This window comes from Saccopteryx leptura, chromosome 12, assembly GCF_036850995.1.
Source record: "Saccopteryx leptura isolate mSacLep1 chromosome 12, mSacLep1_pri_phased_curated, whole genome shotgun sequence".
Classification (NCBI taxonomy): Eukaryota; Metazoa; Chordata; class Mammalia; order Chiroptera; family Emballonuridae; genus Saccopteryx; species Saccopteryx leptura.
The window spans coordinates 45,927,796-45,950,056 of record NC_089514.1 but is presented as its reverse complement, the minus strand read 5'-3'; the positions used below and the strand labels follow the sequence as shown (position 1 = coordinate 45,950,056).

Here is a 22,261-nt window from a genome sequence, read left to right as displayed (position 1 = left end):
ATTTTTTTAAGTCTCTTGTTTTTATTTTCTTTTAGTGCAAATAAGTCCTGTTTAGATAAAGGGACCTATTTTTATTTAATAGGGTCCCCTTGAAAGCTTACTGGTCATTGTTTTGGTATTTAAAATTCATTACATTGTTTTAGAGAAATGACAAATTCACTGACCATTTTATCCTGTTGAATTCCTGAAGTGAGCGAGCTATTTAGAAAACCTCTGCTCTGGAGCTTTCCAAGAAATGGTCTTTGGTGCTTTCTTTTTGTGTCTTTACTGAGTTTCAATTTGAAGTGTTGTTTCATCTTTGCCAGATCAGCAAATAATCAGTGCCTTTAGATTCTCTTAGCATGTATTTTCTTTCTCATTTCCAACAAAGTAAAATGCAAGTATTTAAATATATCTTTCCACTCAATGCTAAACACAAAAGAAATGTAAATAGATCGTCAGACTAATTCACATCTGCCAAGGAGTAATTGTTGGATGCTTGCTAATTAAGCAAAAAAAAAAATTTAACCAGGCTTTTAATTAAACATCTGCACTGGGTCACAAAGATGAAATTATAAAATGTGATTAAGAAACATTTCATTCTTTTGAGAAAGATGTGGTTATGCCCAGATCTTGGTATTCTTCTGCCTATACATGGAGTGTTGGAGTAACTGCTTTCACAGAAAATCAGACAACCTTGGGATGAGGTCCCAGAGCCCTGCCACACACCTGTTGAACCGTGTCACTGAAGTCCCCAGTGCCTTATATGAACGCAGAAGGAGAGCCCTCCAGTCTCAGCCATGGGAACTCTTAAAGCCACACCTCAGAAAGATCTTTTCTGACTTCATTTTACGTGAAAGGAAACTAGACCAAGAAAAGTTAAATTGCTTAACCAAGATCCCACAGCTACTGAAACAATTTTTACTAGAGTTATGTTTTGGGACAGTTACCGAGTTTTGAGGGTCATAGTGCCCTGTCACCTCTCCCTTGGCGTTCTCAAAGCCCTCTTCCAGACAGCAGGTTTGGGGCTGCAGAAGGTGCCCTGAGCTATTGCAACGATTCCCCTGTTTACAGTTATTTGCTTCACTGCTTCCCTCCACTAATTTAGCTAATTTATATTGCAGTCCATCTCTCAATATTTATATTCAAAAACTTAAGACATTCACTGAGCATTCTGACTCATATGAACTGAGGGACACAAAAGAACCCTCAAGTCAAAGTAAGTCTTGGAGGGTTTCAAGTTTTTAATATTCATGTTGAAGTCTTGGGTTCAGTTCCAGAATCTCACCTAATTATCAAGATGATTCTAGAGAGGTTATTGAACTTCTCCTTGGTTCTGTTTCCATGGGTAGGAAGTACAGATAACAATGCCTATTGCATATAGATTTTGTAAGAATTAGAGAGATGGAGTTTGTGAATGCCAGATAAACAATCAATATGTTAGAGTGGTTGTCACTAAGGTCTGAGAAATTCCCAGTGCTGTGAATATGGTTAAACGGATTGAAGGACTAAACTGTCAGGAAGAATAACACAACAGGAAGAAGTAATTAGCACTCAACAATAGGAGGTGGTCAGAAAGAAGGTCACAATGTGCAGCTGGCCTCAGAGGGTGACTTCCAAGGGGACTTGAATTTGTTAGAGGGAACAAGAATATAGCATGTGTATGGGCCAACCCGGGGCTTAGACCCGCTGAAGCCAAGTAGGGTAGGGAGAGGCAGGAAATGCTGAAAATGTAGAGTGAGTGCCTTGGAGGCTGTGTTAGAGAACTTTGACTGCTTCTCTGTCTGTGAGCAGGAACTGAAGGACATTGAGTAGAAAGAACATCAAAGAATGTGGTCTGGAAGATGAATTGACAGGGAAGCGGTGTGAGGCAGTGCCCCGCACTTCACACGCTCCTGGGTCCTTGCCAGTCCTGGCCAGGAGGGGGATTTATTAGCAATCCCATGAACTCCTAGAGTAAAACTGGGGTGAAACTAGGGAACTGCATAGTCCCATGGGATTATTAATTTAGGTCATATGCTAGGCTCCCCTCTCCTCCTTCCCCAGTCTTTTCTGTTATGACCTCAGAAAGAAAAGCTAAGAGACTCTTGTAGAAATGCGTACAACAGATGGTAAGGTCCTGTCCTCATATGGTGGACATAGGAAAACAAAGAAAGGAACTGAGTGAAGTGATTGTCTGAGGGGTAGAATCCAAGAACCTTTGCCTTAGAATGTCAGAGTAAATAAAATACCTCAGAGATCATCTGGTTCGAGCCTCTCTTTTTATAACATGGTGCCTGTCTCATGGTAGTAGTTGATTATAATAAATCTTGAGTGAATAAATTAATAAATGAGGGATAAGACCCAGGGATGCATTAATTATTGGCATAAGAACATAAACCTCCTGATACCGAAATCAGTGCTCTCTCCATTATGCCACAAGTTGTCTCACAATGGAGGAGGAAAGGGTAGAACATTATCTGAAACTTCTTTAGTACTACAGCTTGATTCACCTCCTTATTCCAATGTCATTTACAATGTAGCACATAAGAATTAATAAACCAAAATTCTTCTGATGGAGGCACTTTGTCCTGTCTCTTATACTTTCATAACCTAATATTTGTTTTTACATTCCTGTCTGATTTGGTGGATGTCTGCAATCTTGTATCAGCAAGACAGATGTTTAAGGTTGATAGAACCACAGTAAGGTCCGGAACCTCCAAGGTGCAATCTCTCCAACTGAGGGCTTTTTTTTTTTTTTAATAATTTTTACTCTCAAGAGGACTTTTGGGAATTTTAGAAAATTTTTTAAGTAATTCCAAAAGAATAATGTTTTTGCCTTTATGAGAATAGATATCAAGGAAATAGTCTTAGTTTAGCAAAAAAAAATTAGATTTAGGTGTAAAGAAAAACTTTTAGACAATAAGAGACATAGAATCCTATAATAGAGTCATCAGGGAACCTGAGAAAATAAGACAAGGGCCCACTCTTTCCTTTAAGGTGCTTATTTCTGGACCTTCCTCACTGTGTAAAACAGTTGAGAATATGCCAAGATCCACACGTTTGGCTGCTCTAAGACTCTCCAGCGCCCAATGCCATTGTTACACAGTTGAGACATGCTTTTGTCTGCCGACCTCTCCACCCTAACCACATTGTATTTCTATTCCAGAAAGGAATGAATATTCAAGGATACTTTCATGAGGCACTGATTTTTCTTGTTGGAAACAGTGTATTTAGTTACATAGATGAACATAACTGTTGTAGCAATTTTCTGCAAACCTGCTAAATATACTGCTCACAAAAATTAAAGGCTATTTTATCGCTTCATATTCATTTTGAATTGTCCCCTAATTATTGTGAGCAGTAAACTTTAATAAAATTTAGCAGTTTCTTTTCAAATATTTGAGATTACAACTACTCTTTCTCATCCTTAGCACATATTTACTTTCCAATTATTGTCGGTCATTTTTAACATTTTAAAACATTACTTATATATGTAGCATTACCATAGTGCTGTACCATATACAGAACGTTTTTACAGACCTCTCTTACGAAAGAGATGTAGAACAGATATTGTTATCTCCTGCATACAGATGAGAAAACTGATGTTGTATGACTTGTGCAGAGAGCAACCCAAGAAGACCCAGCTTGAACTCTGTTTGTCTCTCTGACCATACCATAATCCCTCACATGTAAAATAAATTTTATCAAGAGCAGCTGTTTTCAACTGAAGTGTTGCATAGCACACTCCAAAAGTAAATGTCAAATTTTATTTTGTATTTTGTTTGTGGGGGTTGTAGAATAGAGTGAAAATGAATATTCAATATTATAATAAAACTCCTTATTATAAAAATTATATATGTTATTTTTTTTAAAAGATATTAATGCCTGACCTGTGGTCGTGCAGTGGATAAAGCCTCAACCTAGAACACTGAGATCGCTGGTTCGAAACCTTGAACTTGCCTGGTCAAGGCGCATATGGGAGTTTATGCTTTCTGCTCTTCCCCCTTTTCTCTCTCTCTCTAAAATGAATAATAAAATCATTAAAAATAAATAAATAAATAAATAAATATGATTACAAACTTTTGAAATAAATGTCAATCAATTCTTATTAACTAAAGAGGAAATTAAAAATAGTAATTTTTTAATGTAGGGTACATGTACTTGTAAATAGTGAGAATTTTGTTTCTTTTAGCAAAAATCTACATGACAACAAAAATAGAAGTTATAAATACTAAATGCAGTATAAATTTAGCTATGAAATGTATTCCAGTTTTCCTCTGACAAAGTCTCTCTATTCTTTATTCAATAAGAATTTATCCTAAATACCTATAGAGTTCTCAATATAGTAATGAGACTGTATATTTTGTGGAGAAAACTTGCAACAGATAGAAAACTCCCACAAAAGAATTAAGACTGAGGGAAAGTTGTCGTCACAAGCATGAGATAGAGCAGTCTGGGGAGGCAAACGGAAGATATCTTTGAAAAGGCAGGGACAGAAATGATGGGATGAAGTTACACATAGAAAAGAAGTGCAGTGGGGATGGAAGAACAGCAGAATTCAACTGCAAGGCTGTATCAAGCTGTCAATTGTGAGCAGTACAGATACCATCTTTACAAGAATGGTACTTATTGGGTGGTAAAGACAAAAATAAATTGGAAAGACTTTTGGCAGAGTGTTAAACAGTAGGTGTATGGATGATTAAACCCTGGCCGGTTGGCTCAGCAATGGAGCATTGATCCTGCGTGTGGATATCTCAGGTTTGGTTCCTGGTCAGGGCACACAGGAGAAGAAACCATCTGCTTCTCCACCACTCCCCTTCATCTTCCCCTCCCACAGCCATGGCTTGATTGGTTGAGTGCATTGCCTGGGGCACTGAGAATGGCCCTGTGGAACCCTCATCTCAGGCACTAAAAATAGCTCGGTTGCAAGAGCGTGGCCTCAGGTGGGCTGAGATCCACCCAGATGGGGGTTGCTGAGTGGGTCCCAGTTGGGATGCATGCAGGAGTCTGTCTCTCTATCTCCCCTCCTCTCACTTGGAGAAATTAAATAGATAGATGATAGATAAATAGATAGATAGATAGATAGATAGATAGATAGATAGATAGATAGATACATAGATACATAGATAGATACATAGATAGATAAAACAAAAATGATTGACTAGTTTGCACTTACTAGAGAAAGCCATAGAATGAAAGTGAAGTGTGAAGTGAATTATTCTTATCTGGTCCAAGGCGGTGGTTAAAGAAGGTAGACTGCTGAGGTCAGTGAGAGACTAAAAGGAAGACTCTGCAGGCCACTGTGAGTAAAACAGGTGGAAGCAGAGAAAAGAGGTATAAAAATAAACCCATTTTAAGCAATGCTTTAAGAGGGCCTTATTTATCCAAAAGGATGGAGTATCCAAGAGGTATCCAGTATTATATTTTGGTTTCCATGACTAAAAAATCAGTTATCTTAGAATGTTTTCCTATAGAATCCAGCAGTTTTTAAACCTCCTGCTTCACCACTTCCACTCTCCTCTTCTTGCACTTTGAAATCAGTGGTGGAATTCAAATAATTTAACAACTGGTTCTCTGCCCTAATGACTGTTTAAGTATTAAAAAAAGATATACTGAAAGGTAGTTTATTATCTCATGCATTTAACAGTTAAATGAGAACAATAAAATAGGTACACAAAACTAGATTACAAGAAAGTTTTAAAATATTAATGAAAAAATATTAAATAATACCTGAAAGAAAAACAATAAATCTGTTATTTAAGATATTTCCATATTGCTTCTTGATTGGTGTCCTCACTTGCAATGTTTTTCACCTATGGATGGAATGAACATTACTATGGGCACTTAGAATATGCTGTTGTGCAGATGAATGTTAAAAAAGAGTAAGGAATGTAAATTTGTGATTTCCACATTGGACAGCTGCCCAGGAGCCCACCTTAGAGAGAACCCTGATTACAAGTGCCATTTTAACAACCAGTTCACTGAACTGAACAAAAAATTAGGTATTGGTTCAAAAGAAATGCATCATCTTATTTTAAGGGAAAACATTTCTTTGATAAAATTAAAAGTTTTACATGCATAATCTCATTCTCACAGTAGCCCTGTGAAAGAGAAAATAGCGGAGATGTTTTAATTCTCATTTTATAAAAGAAGAAATTGTGAGATAGAGAGATCAAGTGACTCTTTTCCAACTCTCCCTCCTCAGTAGGCCAGCCGAGGTGGGGCCGTGCCAGTTTCCTAATGGCACCCCTTTGTGTGCTCTTAAGCCCAGTCTGTCCCAGGACTTGGCATGGAACCATCAGATGACATATACCAGGTGGCTCATATTTTTATTTCTCAACATGTAAGTGACATTCATAAAGCACTGTCTATAAATATCCTCCCCAATCAGTTCTATCTGAATAAGCACATGTTTGTTTACATGCCCACCTACAACAATTGTGGCATGGTGCGTGTGGAGGCATCTATATATTTTTTAAAGTGAGCAATTGTTAGATAGATTTAAGTGTGATAACTGACCATCCATTCTTTACATTCAGAAGTCTCCTGCATAGCTCCACAAAGATATTATTGTAGGGTCCTATATCACTCCCTTGCTTAATGACTTGAAAAATTCCTCCAAGTGGAAAGCATGGATAAATGATCAACGGCAGTCTTACTAAGAACCACAAGTTGTTCTCATTGTTTCTAAATAGCAAGATCATGTTAAAACTCAAAAATAGATAACATTAATCACTATAATTAAATAACTACTCTTTAGACCTGGCAGGGAACCTTGAGAGCTTTGAACATTACCCTTAATTCTTTTTCCTCTATGAATTTCTGGCATAGCAGAGGGAAGGGTGAAGCATGCTTGGGGTTTGGGGAGTTTATTCACAGTGATTAAAGTTAAGGAGAACCTGAGAGGAGAGTAGCATTTTTTACCTTCCTGCCTTTGACTTGCCTGCTCCAAAACCGATAATAATCTTTGAGTATGACTGTGGTGGGAATATCTTGGTGGGACTGCCCTGATTTTATAGAAGAGTACAACCAAAGGCATATAGTTACTGAGCTAGCAATCATCCTTTGCATAACATTTTACAGCTTATAAACCATTTCACCTGCATGATCTCATTTATTTCCCTTAGATCAATAAGTTGCTATTATTATTGTTCCTCTTTAGTTCTGAAGAATCTGAGTCACAGAGGATTAAAGTTAGTTTTGAAAGTCTAGTAAGTACTGGAGCTGGAAATCAGACAAAAGTTGGTTGGCCTCCCAACACTCATAATATCTTCCATATCATGCAGCCTCCCGAACCTACAGAAAATATCAGACCAAGAATGGAAATGGGCATAAATATAGTCACTGTGTGAAAGAAGGTAAGAGAGAGAGAGAGAAAGAGAGAGAGAGAGAGAGAGAGAAAGAAAAAAATAAAGAAAGAAAGAAACTACCCAAATAAAAAAATGGGAAATGAGATGTACTGCAAACAAAACCCAGATGACTAATAAACATAAGAAATTGCTCATCCTCACTAGCAATCCGGGGAATACAAATTAAAACCATGATCACACCCATTAGATTAGTGGAAATTAAAAGTCTGAGAATGCCAAGTACTGTTTCAGATGGGAAGCAGTGGAAACTCGGATACATCACCGCTGAGAGTATAAATGGATTTAGCCTATTTTGTCACCACTTGCCAATGTCTAACAAAGGTGAAGATGCACATGGCTTATGCCCGGCAGTTCTATGCCAAAGTTCACACCTCAGAAAAACTCTTTGTGAGTTCACAAGGCCATGGAGAGAGGTTCACAACAGTTATCTTGAACAAAAACTCACAAGAATCCCAGTGTCCATGAATGGAAGACTGTGTGAATATTAATATGTAGCAATGTAGTCACCTAATAGATACTATAGCACAATGAAAAATAATGAATTTGAGGTGCAAGTATCAAAGTAGATAAATACACAAATATAATTTGAAGGAAATTACAGAAGATTAATATGTATATCATTTACCAAAGGTTTAAAATATGCAAAAACATATTTTAGAGATATTATTCAGGGATTAAATAGTATTTAGACATATTATTTATGAGTGTGCAGATATTTCATAAAAATATAAAGTGCACATGAATAAGAAACCTTAAATGCAGGACAGTGGTTACCTTTGAAAAGAGCAAGAAGGAACAGAAACGGGAGAGGCTGCTACCTACGGCTCTTCAACCAGCAGGAGCAGGGCTAGTGATTAAGCTGGATGGTAGGGAAGTCGTGCGTAGGTATTTATTATTCTTTCGACATTCTGATGTGTAAACATATGATAACTTTAAAAATAAAAGAGGCAACAGGAAAAGGGAAAACTCTGTCTGGATCAGTTACTTCTCTGGGGTGAGCAGAACCAGTTAGAAAGGATACCAGAGATCCCCAGCATCGCAGTCCAGTGAGGAATCGTAGTAGAGCTTGTCCATCCTGGTTCAGTCCTGAGTCCTGGTCCGATGTCCAAGCCATTACACCAGCACCTTTCTGATAGACATAATTGAAGACTCGCATTGCCCGGGATCAAACATACAGTCTGTGACATTTCCTAGAATCAGACTTGACCTAAATCCTTGGAAATGTTTGACTTTTCTGTCTCCTTCTCATTAGGTTTTTAAAGTAATTCTTTAGCATTTGGAACTGAATGTTAACTAAGTCTATATTGCTGAGCTCATTTTACTCAACCCTTTTATTCATAGAATTATTTCTAAGTGCATTTAGTAAATAAATTTTTTTTATAACAAACACCAAAGAAAGGCCAGAAAAGTATTTAACTCTGAAAGTTCAATTCTGTTTTTCATTTTTGGTGTTTGCAGCTTTGATGGGCAAGGATGTCTTAGAACGCAGTGCCTAGCCACTGATGCTGCCCATCAGACGATCTCGGTAAATGGATGTCTGCTGAGTTCCACATTTGACAATATGGGAAACATGGTTTTCAATTCTTATCATACTCTTCAGCACGGTCTGGCACAATCTCAATTTGCAAGTTTGATTCTCAAATATTATGGTCTATGAGGATAAGAAAATACTAATCCATGATAGAACAGTTCTCCAAAAACAAAATTGTTATTCCGACATAATTGATTTTTTAAAACAATTATCTCAAACATTTTCTTCATTTTTAAGGAAGAAATACAATTTGCTTGAATATATTTTATAATGAATAATTTGCATTTGGAGCACTTTTTTTAATTCAGTGAGAGGAGGGGAGGCAGAGACAGACTCCTTCGTACACCCCAACTGGGATCCACTCAGCAAGCCCACTAGGGGGCGATGCTCTGCCCATCTGGGATGTTGCATTATTGCTCAGCAACCGAGCTCTTCTTAGTGCCTGAGGTGGAAGCTATAGAGCCATCCTCAGCACCCTGGGCCAACTCGCTGTAATAGAGCCAGGGCTGCAGGAGGGGAAGAAAGAGAGAGAGAAGCGACAAGGGGTGGGGTGGAGAAGCAGATGGATGCTTCTCCTAGGTGCCCTGACCGGTAATTGAACCCAGGATATCCACACGCCAGGCCAAAGCTCAACCACTTAACCAACCAGCCAGGGCCTGCGGCACTTTTAATATCACAAAATTAACTTTTTACCAGTGGACTTCTGTAACTCTATGAAAGTTCATTGGGAGAGTAGACAAATGCCTTTTCTTTAAAAATATCTACAGAAATATCAACTTATGTAAGATGAGAGCATGGATCTCTGATAGCTTCCTGTTTGAAAGCCACAGTCCCAGCAATAATAATATTATTAATGTTCCACATTGATTGCACACTCACCATGCATCAAGCACTTCACCAAGCACTTTTTCTGCCTTATTTCATACTCACAACTTCACAGATGGAAACTGTGGCTCTAAGTAGGTAAATCATTTGCCCAATGTTACATATCTGCTAAGCAGGAGAGCCAGAATATGGGCGCTGATCTCTGATCCCAGTAACTGCACTTTTGACCTTTACTTGTGTGTACCTTATACCTTTGCAGTTACACCTTGCTATAGGTAAGAAATATAATGGGCAAAGTATTTCCCTTTTGTATAAAAATGAAAAAAGGCAGTTGGCTTAGACAAGTGATACCAAAAACAAAACCATGTACTGGGGCTCGAAAGTTTTCATCCAAAACTTATGACCACTACTTCTGAATAAGGTGAAATTTGTATTGTTGAAACACACTGAAGATAGAAGTGAAGCTGATAAGGAAGCATAGAGAGTGATTCTTCACGGCACAAATTCTGCTCAGCTTTTCCTTCTGACCCTTTCTTTCTAAATACAAAGTTGTTTCTGAACTTCAAAAATAACCATAGAATGTTTTTTTCAGCATTTGATCAGTTTATCTGTTGGCAGGCCTGTCGTAACCTTGAGTCACCTACAGTATATTTAAATATTATTTTCATTGACGTCCTCACTGCTTATTGAGAACGGAGCACCACCTTCACTAGTCTCATCAATAATTGCATTTCTTCACATCAGCATTAATTGAACTTACCTCACATTTTCAAATCTTTCTTTTTCCCTTGCAGGTGATGTCATTGTCTATATTAATGAAGTTTGTGTCCTTGGGCACACTCATGCAGATGTAGTCAAACTTTTCCAGTCTGTTCCTATTGGTCAGAGTGTCAGCCTGGTGTTGTGTCGTGGCTACCCTTTGCCCTTTGACCCTGAAGATCCTGCTAACAGCATGGTGCCACCCCTTGCAATAATGGAGAGGCCACCTCCAGTGATGGTCAATGGAAGACATAACTATGAAACGTATTTGGAATACATTTCTCGGACCTCACAGTCAGTTCCAGATATAACAGATCGGCCGCCTCATTCTTTGCACTCAATGCCAGCAGATGGCCAGCTAGATGGCACGTATCCACCGCCTGTCCATGACGACAACGTGTCTATGGCCTCATCTGGCGCCACCCAAGCTGAACTTATGACCTTAACCATTGTGAAAGGTGCCCAGGGCTTTGGCTTCACTATTGCTGACAGTCCTACAGGACAGCGAGTGAAACAAATACTTGACATTCAGGGCTGCCCTGGCCTGTGTGAAGGCGACCTCATTGTTGAGATCAACCAGCAGAATGCACAGAACTTGAGCCATACGGAAGTAGTGGATATACTTAAGGACTGTCCCATTGGAAGTGAGACTTCTCTGATTATCCATCGAGGAGGTAAGAGAAAAATGGGCTCAGCAGTGAAAGATGCAGGTAAAACAGAAAGATTTTTACAATAATATTGCAAGAATGGAAGTTTCTCTGGAGTCAAATGAAATTATACTTTAAAAAATAAAGGTAAAAGATTAAGAGAAAAATATGAGTTCAGGAATCTGTTTTAATTTTTTTTAATTTTGAGAATGTATCTCTCTCTGTTTTATATTAGATATAACAAAAATAGTGCTTTCAGTCTTACAGGTTTATATTGCCATGAACTTGGAGAGTAAACATTGAAACCCCAAGTATAAGTGGATCATAGTCCAAAAGTTTGTTGATGTATCAGTTGTAGAGACCTCAAACTGATTTCTCATTGACTTAATCTAAAGAAGCCTGATTTTCCCAAAGGACTCAATTCTCTGGATTATGTTTAGGGTTCCAGGTTAGTACACGGAAGCTGGTTCAACTCCTTCCAAGCCCCAATATAAACTTGCTAATCCCCATAGAGATCACTGGGAGTTGTGTCAGCGTGGACAAATATTTCAGAGTCGCGTTGCCTTTTCCCACTACTCTAGGGACTGCTCCAGCAGCGATTACACGTCGTGCCTTTCAGGACCGGAGAAGACAGTTGTGGAACAGGGCTAGGGCTTAGATTCTGGGCTGCATGTTGCAGGCAACAGATGGAAAGGGGACCAGTGAGGAGTGTGGCAGGACCATGAACCCTGGATACTGTTCCCCTTCTACCTTCTCTGTGGGAAAGGGATGCGCTAGGCATGTCTCAGCTCCTTCGCTCTTGATTATCCATGGAACACGGGAGAAAAAGGAGAGAAAGCTCATAGATAGAAAGGACATTTGAAAACAGTGGAAATGAAAGCACTCAGGCTAAGACCTGTTAACCAGATGTCTCATGTGTTACAGTGGGGCAATACTAGCTAACCTGATGGTAGTGTTTTCATTACTGGATAGCCTGTAATAGGTGCTCATTACATGTCTGTTGAGTCTACATTAGCACCCAAACTACAGCAGGGATGGGTCAAAGGAGCAATACTGTGAGGAACTCATGCGTGAAGAACACACATGTGATTGCCTATTCAAAGCTCTAAATACAGCATGAAGCCCTGTCAGTTTGAAATGCAAATGAAGTGGTCCAAGCTAAAAGAAGTTTCTTTTGTGATTTATTTGGCCTTCTCTGCAGGTGTTTCCCCTCCCAGAAAGTATCTACATTGTTGCTTCCTTGTGTAAAAAGGTGTTGACACCAAATACTAAGCATTTGTGAACACAATACAAACTATACATGAGGTTTCTATATTAAAAAAAAAGAAAGCAAAACAGTGCTAAATCTTAATTTTTACTTTCTTAAGGCATTGTTAAAAAATAGCTCTTGAATCTTGATAATTAAATATTAACAGTATATTTTAATTTCTCTCATTGCTTATTTAAGATTAAAACAAATATTATTTTTAAATTTTTGGTTGATTAATTTTAGAGACACAAAGGAAAGGAGAAAGAGAGAGAGAGAGAGACATTGATTTGCTGTTCCACTTATTTATGCATTCATTGGTTGATTCTTATATGCACCCTGACCAGACATTAAACCTACAACCTTAGCGTATTAGCACAATGTTCTAACCAACTGAGCTACCCAGCTAGAGCAAACCAAATATTATTAATTAAATAACTCTATCTTCATAATGTGCAATTGAAAAATCAAGTCTTTGTAACAGGTTCTTGATATTAAAAGGTATAACTAAAAATGAGCATGCAGTGTACACTAAGATTCATAGAAACAAGTTTGGACACCTTTTATATTAATGACTTTTGTAAAGGCATGGATAGCAGAAAAAAGTATTTTGAAATTTTTGTTTACATGTATTTATTATATAGTACATAATACATATTGTTATGCAATCTGTATTTATTTATATTTTTGCAATTAGTACCTATTCTGAAAACATTTATTGTATGCCAGCTAGATTACCCTACTTTTGCTTGCTTTTTCCCTTCTGTCCTCTCCCATTTAAACCTCAAATATTCAGTTTTGTTTGTGTTTGGGAATAAGGAATTGGTTTTTATTTTGTGGCAAGTGTAGAATTGCAGAATGTTGTACTCTGTGATGCTTAAAGTACTTCTAGTCAAAAACCCCTCATGTTTCCCCAAATTCCCACAATTTGCATTCATCTCTGAAATTAATAGGAATGAACACATGGTTTTGTGATCAAGTTCACTTTGATTATATTAGTAGAGGCTACTCATAAGTGCTTATGGCTGGCCTCATTCAGATAAGTATAGATCTGCAAGAGCAAGTTCACGGGCTTGGGTCTTTATAACAGGATCATGGTTCTTTGTTTCTTTGTTTGCTTGTTTTTAATAATTTACTAGGATGATTTTATTTTAAAAATAATAATGTACATGATTTAATTTTTTATATTGTGCTAATTCTTTCTTTTAACACACACATTGTCATACAATTTGTATGCCATGAAATTCAGCAATTGTAAGTGTATATACTACAGTAAGTTTTGCTAAAATGATATTGTTGTGTAACAATCACCATAATCCTTAGAACATCCATCATCCTAAATCCCCTAGTCCCATATTATCATAATGTCCTTTCTGAATTGTACAAGATTTTTTATAAATGAGATCATACAGAATGTAATCTTTTGCTTAATATAGTGCTGCTGAGATTTACCCATGTTGGTGCTCTTATGACTAATTTACTTCTTTTATTACTAATATTTCATTGTATGGATATACCACTTTTTTTAATCCATTCGTCAGTAGAAGGACATGAGTTGTTTTTAGTTCTTCACATTTATGAATAATGCTGCTGTAAACATTTAGATAGAAGTGTTTGTGTGCACATATATTTTCACTTTTCCTGGATAGATACCTGGAAGTGGTACTGCTGGGTTATGTGACAAGTATGTATTTAAGTTAAGAAATTGACAGAATATTTCAAAAATTGTCCTTTTATATAGCCACTCGCAATGTATGAGATTTCCAGTTTCTGCCCATTATTGCTCATACTTGGTATCAACAGTCTTTTTTATTATAGTCATTCTTGTGGGTATATGGTGATGCTTTTTGTAGTTTTAATTTATATTTCTCTAAACTTTTCATGTGTTTACTAGCATAAACATACCTTCTTTGGTGACATGCCCACTCAGTACTTTGCCCACGTATATATTTATTGGGGTGTTTGTCTTCTGGAGTTGTAAAAGTTCTTTATATACTCTGAGCACAAGTTTTTTCTAAGATATATGATTTTCAAATATTTTTTTCCTAGTCTGTGGCTTGTCTTTTCATTTTCTTCATTTTTTTCTCATTTCAATTACAGTTGACATAAAATATTATATTAATATATATATATTGCCATTTTATTGTTCACATTTTTATTTTTTTCCCTTTTTCTTCTTAAAGAAGATCCTTTAACATCTCGTGTAATACTGGTTTGGTAATGATGGACTCCTCTAGCTGTTTCTTGTCTGGGAAGCTCTGCATATGTCTTTTGATTCTAAATGATAGCTTTGCTGGGTAGAGTAATATGTTGTATGTCCTTGCTTTTCATCACTTCAAATATTTCTTGCCAATTCCTTCTGGTATGCAAAGTTTCTGTTGAGAAATAGCTGACAATCTTATGGGGGCTCCCTTGTAACTAGCTAACTGCTTTTCTTTTTTTTTTTTTTTCCTTAAGTGAGAAGTAAAGAGTCAGAGAGACAGACTCCTGCATACACTCTGACCAGGATCCATGTGGCAGGTACCCTATAGGGCAATGCTCTGCTCATCTGAGTCTCTTGCTTGACAACCAAGCTATTTTTAACACCTGAGGTGAGGCCATAGAGCCATCCTCAGCTCCCTGGGCCAACTTTCTCCAACTGAGCCATGGCTGCAGGAGGGGAAGTAAGAGATAGAGAGAAGGGAGAGGGAGAGAGGAGAGAAGTAGATGGTTGCTTCTCCTGTGTGCTCTGTCCAGGAATCGGACCTGGGACATCCACGGCTGGGCTGATGCTCTACCGCTGAGTCAGCTGGCCATGGCCACTATTCTCTCACTACTTTTAAGATTCTCTCTTTTCTCTTTAACCTTTGCATTTTAATTATAATTTGTCTTGGTGTGGGCCTTTTTGGATTCATCTTGTTTAGAACTGTGTATGCTTCCTGGATTTGTATGTCTGTTTTCTTCACCATGTTAAGGAAGTTTTCTGTCATTTTGTCAAATAGGTTTTTAATTTCTTTCTCTTTTTCTTCTCTTTCGGGCACCCCCATGATGCAAATGTTGGTGCACTTGAAGTTGTCTCAGAGGCCCTTACACACTATTTCGATTTTTTGAGGAGGGTTTTTTTGTTTGTTTTGTTTTGTTTTGTTTTTGCTGTTTCAATTAGGTATGTTTTTTGTTTTTGTTTATTGCTTTCTTATATTCCAAATCACTGATTTGATTCTCAGCTTCATCTTCTCTAATGTTGATTTTCTGTATATTATTCTTCATTTCAGTAGATGTATCCTTCATTTCTGACTGGTTCTTTTTTTTGGTTTCCATGTTATTTTTATGCTGTTGAAGTTCTTACTAAGTTCCTCTACTCTTCCCCTAGGTTCATTGAGCATCCTTATAACCAGTGTTTTGAACTCTGCATCTGGTAAATTGCTTGTCTCCATTGTATTTAGTTATTTTTCTGAAGTTTTGTTCTGTTCTTTCATTTGGGACGTGTTTCTTTGTCTCCTCCTTTTGGAAGCCTGCCTGTGTTTGTTTCTCTGAGGTAGGTAGAGCTGCTACATCCCCCAGGCTTGGTACAGTGACCTTACATGGTAGGTGTTCTGTAGGTTCCAGTGACCTTACATAGGAGGTGTTCTGCAGAGTACAGTGACCTTACATAGGAGGTGTTCTGCAGAGTACAGTGACCTTACATGGTAGGTGTTCTGTAGAGTACAGTGACCTTACATAGGAGGTGTTCTGTGGAGTCCAGTGACCTTACATAGGAGGTGTTCTGTAGGGTCCAGTGACCTTACATAGGAGGTGTTCTGTAGAGTACAGTGACCTTACATAGGAGGTGTTCTGCAGAGTACAGTGACCTTACATAGGAGGTGTTCTGTAGAGTCCAGTGACCTCACATAGGAGGTGTTCTGTAGAGTACAGTGACCTTACATAGGAGGTGTTCTGTAGAGTACAGTGACCTCACATAGGAGGTGTTCTGTAGAGTCCAGTGACCTCACATAGGAGGTGTTCTGTAGAGTACAGTGACCTTACATAGGAGGTGTTCTGTAGAGTACAGTGACCTTACATAGGAGGTGTTCTGTAGAGTACAGTGACCTCACATGGTAGGTGTTCTGTAGGTTCCAGTGACCTTACATAGGAGGTGTTCTGCAGAGTACAGTGACCTTACATAGGAGGTGTTCTGTGGAGTCCAGTGGCAGAGCCTCCCCATTCGCCCAAGCTGGGCACTCTAGGTGTGCCACCTGGGCTGTGTAGACCCTCCTGTTGTAATTGAGCCTTGATTGCTGTTGGCACATCAATTGGTGGAATTTACGCCTCAGGCCAATTGTCTGTGAGGACTGGGCTTGGACTACCACAAAAGATCAGCTATGCAGGGGGCCACCCATGGAGCAGGATTTGCTTCATCGGGGCTCTTGTGGCCCCTCTGTCTTCCCCTTTGAATGTGTCACTTGTAGAGGTGGTTGGGCAGTTCTTTGATGTGGTCTAAAGTTGTCCACTGGGTATACTGACTCTGGAACCTCCTGGTAGGTGCAGGCCAAGGTCAGCCACTGCCTGCATTCTGCTCAGAGACACTAACATGAGCTACAAAGCAATCTGAAGATGGCTGCTATTTCTGCTGGTCTAGGAGGTCCCCAGGAGAGGCCAAGCTGCAGACCAAGGGTAGGCCTGGGACAACTTAGCAAGAAGTATGGGGAATGCCAAGACCAGATGCTACTTGTTTGAGACATATTAAGAAAGTATGCTGACCTGTGGTGGCGCAGTGGATAAAGCGTCGACCTGGAAATGCTGGGGTTGCCGGTTCAAAACCCTGGGCTTGCCTGGTCAAGGCACATATGGGAGTTGATGGTTCCAGCTCCTCCCCCCTTCTCTCTCTCTGCCTCTCCTCTCTCTCTCTCTCTCTTTCTCTCCCTCTCCTCTCTAAAATGAATAAATAAAAAAAATTTTTTAAAAAGCCTGACCTGTGGTGGCGCAGTGGATAAAGCATTGACCTGGAAATGCTGAGGTCGCTGGTTCAAAACCCTGGGCTTGCCTGGTCAAGGCACATATGGGAGTTGATGCTTCCAGCTCCTCCCACCCTTCTCTCTCTCTATCTCTCTCTCTGTCTCTCTCTCTCATCTCTAAAATGAATAAATAAATAAATAAATTTTAAAAAATAAAATAAAAAGATTTTATAAAAAAAAAAAAAAAAAAAGAAAGTATGATGCATGAGCCAAAGATTGGCCATCTGTATGGAAAAGCCACTGGAAAGAGCTTGGGTAGGCTGGAAAGTTGGTGTGGCAGGGTCTCAGGAAATACCAGGGCAGGGTGAACCATGCTGGCAGGGTTGATGGGGATTCAGATATGGCACCCACCTGCTGACTGTTTTGGAAGAAGGTCAAGAAAAGTACAATGGCATTTGCCAACACTTCGTCAGGGAGAAAGCTGCCCCTCCAGCACTAGCTTTGATGCCAGACAATTCAGTTCCTCCCCATATGTCCCTGGTGCTTTTTGAGCTGCTGTCCCAGTGCTGGAACTCAGAGGAGGTGAGTCCAAGTAAATCTGTATGTGGACTCTTTAAGAAGAATGCCTGGGACTCCAGCAGCCCTCCATCTATCTCACTCAGCCATAATCCCTGCTGGTCTTTATAGCCAAAAGTTATGGGCCTGACCAGGTGGTGGCACAGTAGATAGAGCATTGGACTGGGATGCAGAGGACCCATATTCGAAACCCCAAGGTCTCCAGCTTGAGTGTGGGCTCATAGACGTGACCCCATGGTCGCTGGCTTGAGCCCAAAGGTCACTGGCTTGAGCAAGGGGTCACTTGCTCTGCTGTAGACCCCCAGTTAAGGCACATATAAGAATACAATCAATGAAGAACTAAGGTGCCACAACGAAGACTAGATGCTTCTCATCTCTCTCCCTTCTTGTCTGTCTATCCCTATCTGTCCCTTTTTCTATCTCTCTGTTAAAAAACAAAAAAAGTATGGGAACTTCTCTTTCTGGCACTGAAACCCTGGACTGGGGACCCTTTCTCCTCAAGGTAGACCTCTGCAGCCATGATAACCCTATCAGTATCTCCATTTTTATCTGCCACATATGGGTGTGTGACCAGCTCATTCCATGCCTCTGTCCCTCCTACCAGTCTTGATGTGGCTTCTTCATTATATCCTTAGCTGTAGGACTTCGGTTCAGCTGGATTTCAGGCAGTTCTGAATGATGGTTGTTCTGTAGTTAGTATAATTTTGAAATGGTTGTTGGGGAATGTATACCTCCATTTTGACTGGAAGCTGAGACTCGCTTTTCATTTTCTTAATGGTACCTTTTGAAGCAAAAATTGTTTTAAATTTTAATGAAGTCCAATTTACCTTTTTGTATGTTGCTGGAATCTGTTTCTTTATATTTTGTTAATTGTTAAATCTGTTTGTAGGGAGATTTTCTATAGTTTCTGACTTTTATGTCAAAATAATACTGGCCTCATAAAATGTGTTGGAAATTATTTATCCTTCTATTTTCAGAAAGAGTTTGCATAGGGTTATTATTTTTTCCTTCAAAGTTTGATAGAATTCACTAGTGAAGCCATCTGGTCTGGGTTTTTATTTGTAGAAAGAGTTTTAGTCACTGATGAAATTTGTTTCTTTGACTTTGACTTCGGTCTCTTTCAATTTTCTATTTCTTCTTGAGTTGGTTTTGGGAATTTATATACTTTTAGGAATTTTTCCATTTATCTCAGTTCTAAAATTCATTAGCATAAAATTTTTAACAAAATTTTTTAAAATCTATTTTAAAAACCAACTTTTAGAGTCATTGATTTTTGGTTTTCTATTTCAATGTTTTCCACATTAATCTTTAAATTTTTCTCTTTCTACTATCTTTGTTTTGATTTACTTTCCTTTTTTGTCTACTTGAGGTAGAAGCTTATTTTAATGATTCTAAGTCTCTTTTTAAAAGCATTCAAAGCTACAAATTCTACCAGAAGCACTTCTTTAGCTGAATTTTATAAATGTTGATATACTGTTTTTCTTTTTATACAGTGCAAGATACTTTATTTTCCTTGGGATTTCTTTTCTGACCCATAGGTTACATAGAAATGGCTCATTTGTCAAACATTGAGAACTTCCCAATTTTTTTCTGTTGATTTCTAATAATTTGTGTAAGAAAACATGTTTTGTATGATTTCAGTCTTTTTAAATGTATTGAGACTTGTATTATGACTTAGTGTCTTGCATTTCTTTTCACTTAATTCTTGGAGGGCTTTATATATTAGTTCAGAATATATATATCCTCATTATTTTAATTACTTATTTAATCAGATACCCACTAATGAATATTTTATTTGCTTTTATGCCTTTCTGTTACAAAGAGTAATGTATCTTTGCACTTCTGTCTAGCTTTGCATAGACATTTTTTTTATCAACAAATATTTCTTGAGTGCCTACTATGTACTAGTCATATTTAGGCACTGGAGATAAAGCAATAAACAAGCCAACCACATTCTTTTTTCCATGGAGTTGATATTCCATTAAAGAGAGACAACAAATACCAACACAAATATATCCTTTGTTACATATCTCCCATCAGCCTGGAATTTATTCTTGAATATTAGCTTTATAACCAGTTGCATTACTGAGTTATTGTATTGTTTCTCATATATTTTTCAGGTCATTCCATGAGATTTCAAGGCCTACAATTATACCACCTACAAATAACAATCACTGTGTCTCCTCCTTTCCTATTTGCATGCCTCCGATTTGTCTTATCTAACACATTTAACTGCTATTTCTTGAGAAATGTTACGGAATTTCTATCTTATTTCTGGATTAAACCACCTCATTTTGCACAGTTAAATATAATACTGGCTCTTTATTTGAAGTGAATATTTGTTAGGAAAATATCCCTCAATTCCTATTTCATTAAGAATCTTTGTCAAAAATGGATAATGAATTTTATCAAAAGCCAGAAAAAGGAATCTAAGGAAATAATCATTATTTTCTCTTTTTTTCCCCCAAGATTTTATTTATTGATTTTTTAAAGATTTTATTTATTTATTTTAGAGAGAGGAGAGAGAGAGAAAGGTGGGGGAGGAACAAAAAGCAGTTGATTCTTTTATGTGACTTAACCGGGCAAGCTCAGAGTTTCAAACCAGTGACCTCAGCAGTCCAGGCCAACTCTTGATCCACTGTGCCACCTCCACAGGAGAGGCTCTTTATTGATTTTACAGAGAGAGGAGAGACGGGGTGGAATGAGAAGTATCAACTCATAGTTGCTTCACTTAGTTGTTCATTGACTGCTTGTCATACGTGCCTTGACTGCTCAAGCCCAGAGTCTCAAACTAATGACCTTGGCTTCCAGGTTGATGCTCCATCCACTGCGCCACCACAGGCCAGACATTATTTTCTGCTTTGATTTATCACTTTGGTGAATTGCATTAAGAGATTTATTATTGAACTATCCTTTTATTCCGGAAATAAACCATATTATACTTATAAAGTTTTCCACATTCGTGTGTGTGTGTGTGTGTGTGTGTGTGTGTGTGTGTGTGTGTGACAGAGACAGAGGGGAGGGACAGATAGCAACAGACAGACAGGAAGAGACAGAGATGAGAAGCATTCAGTTTGTCACTGCAGCACCTTAGTTGTTCATTGATTGCTTTCTCATGTGTGCCTTGACTGGGGGACTACAGCAGAGTGAGTGATCCCTTGCTCAAACCAGCGACCTTGAACTCAAGCCAGCGACCTTGGGCTTCAAGCCAGCGACCTTTGGGCTCAAGCTAGTGACCATAGTTTCATGTCTATGATCTCACGCTCAAGCCAGCGACCCACGCTTAGGTCGGTGAGCCCACGCTCAAGCCAGATGAGCCCACGCTCAAGCCGGCAACCTTGAGGTTTCAAACCTGGATCCTCCAAGTCCCAGTCCGATGCTCTATCCAATGCACCACTGCCTAGTCAGGCTACATTCTCTTTTTTATATGTAATTTTGTATCAACATTGATATTTGAGATTTGTCTGAAGCTTTTTTTCAAGTTCTGTTTTGTTTTTTACTATAAGATTTTACTACTGAAGTTATAATAGATGTCATAAAAGGAATCAATAGTTTTTCTTCTCTTTCTGCTTTAAAACAATTTAACATTAAAGTTATCTATTCTTTGAAGGTATAATATAATACACTTTTGAAATTATCTAGTTCAGGTAGGTAGAATTGGGTTTGGGGTTTGGTTTGGTGGGGGAAAGATCCCCTTTTACAACATTTTTCAACTTTTTCCATAGTATTTAATTTTTTTAGAGTTTCTGTCTTATCTGAGCTCAATTTTTATATTTTATATTATCTTATGAAATGTTCTCTTTTATTCATGATTCCAAATGTATTTAAATAGAATTAAATCAATTTTCTCTATTTTTTCTTTTATTTTCCATTTTACCTTAGACTAATTCTATTATTCTCATTTCTTCTTGGTGCTATTTACTTGATTAAGTTGACTAATTGTTTTTCTATTTTAATGGCTCAGGAAACATACAAGTTTATTTATAAATAAAGCCTGTTGGCCAGTGTTCAACCTAGTATAGAATACAAAATCATTACACTTTAAACCAAGGATGCTGTTTGATGTCAAAATCAAGCAACTTTAAAGCAATTACTATAATTAATCCTTGTCAAGTATTGCACCCTTATTTCTATTAAAATGCAGGAAGGTCCGTTACTTAATTTGTGAACCTTCTATAAATTACAGTTGATCAACATTTAAAAATTTATTTTATGTTTCTAGAAAACATGATCTTAAAAGTTTTTACTAGATCAGAATATTTCTTTCTCATGGTGACGGTAACCTACATCTCTCTTTTACATTTAAATAAAATTCAGAGTATTTGAGAGGCAGCATTAACAATATCAAAGCTGTGTTTGAAGGCAAAGCATAAAAATCATGAACACAGAATTGTGTCTATGTAGAAAACTGCTCTAAAATTTCAAAAAGCATATAA

General features: G+C 38.0%; 1 protein-coding gene across 3 annotated transcripts in view; it reads left to right on the top strand.

Moving 5' to 3' along the window:
* Positions 1-22,261, top strand: part of MAGI2 (membrane associated guanylate kinase, WW and PDZ domain containing 2) — a 1,711,587-nt gene that overhangs the window by 1,393,341 nt on the left and 295,985 nt on the right. For all 3 annotated transcript variants that reach the window (XM_066354483.1, XM_066354482.1, XM_066354484.1), the window contains one exon: positions 10,482-11,120. In XM_066354483.1, coding sequence (XP_066210580.1) covers positions 10,482-11,120 — 639 coding nt within the window. The remainder of the gene's footprint in view (positions 1-10,481; positions 11,121-22,261) is intronic.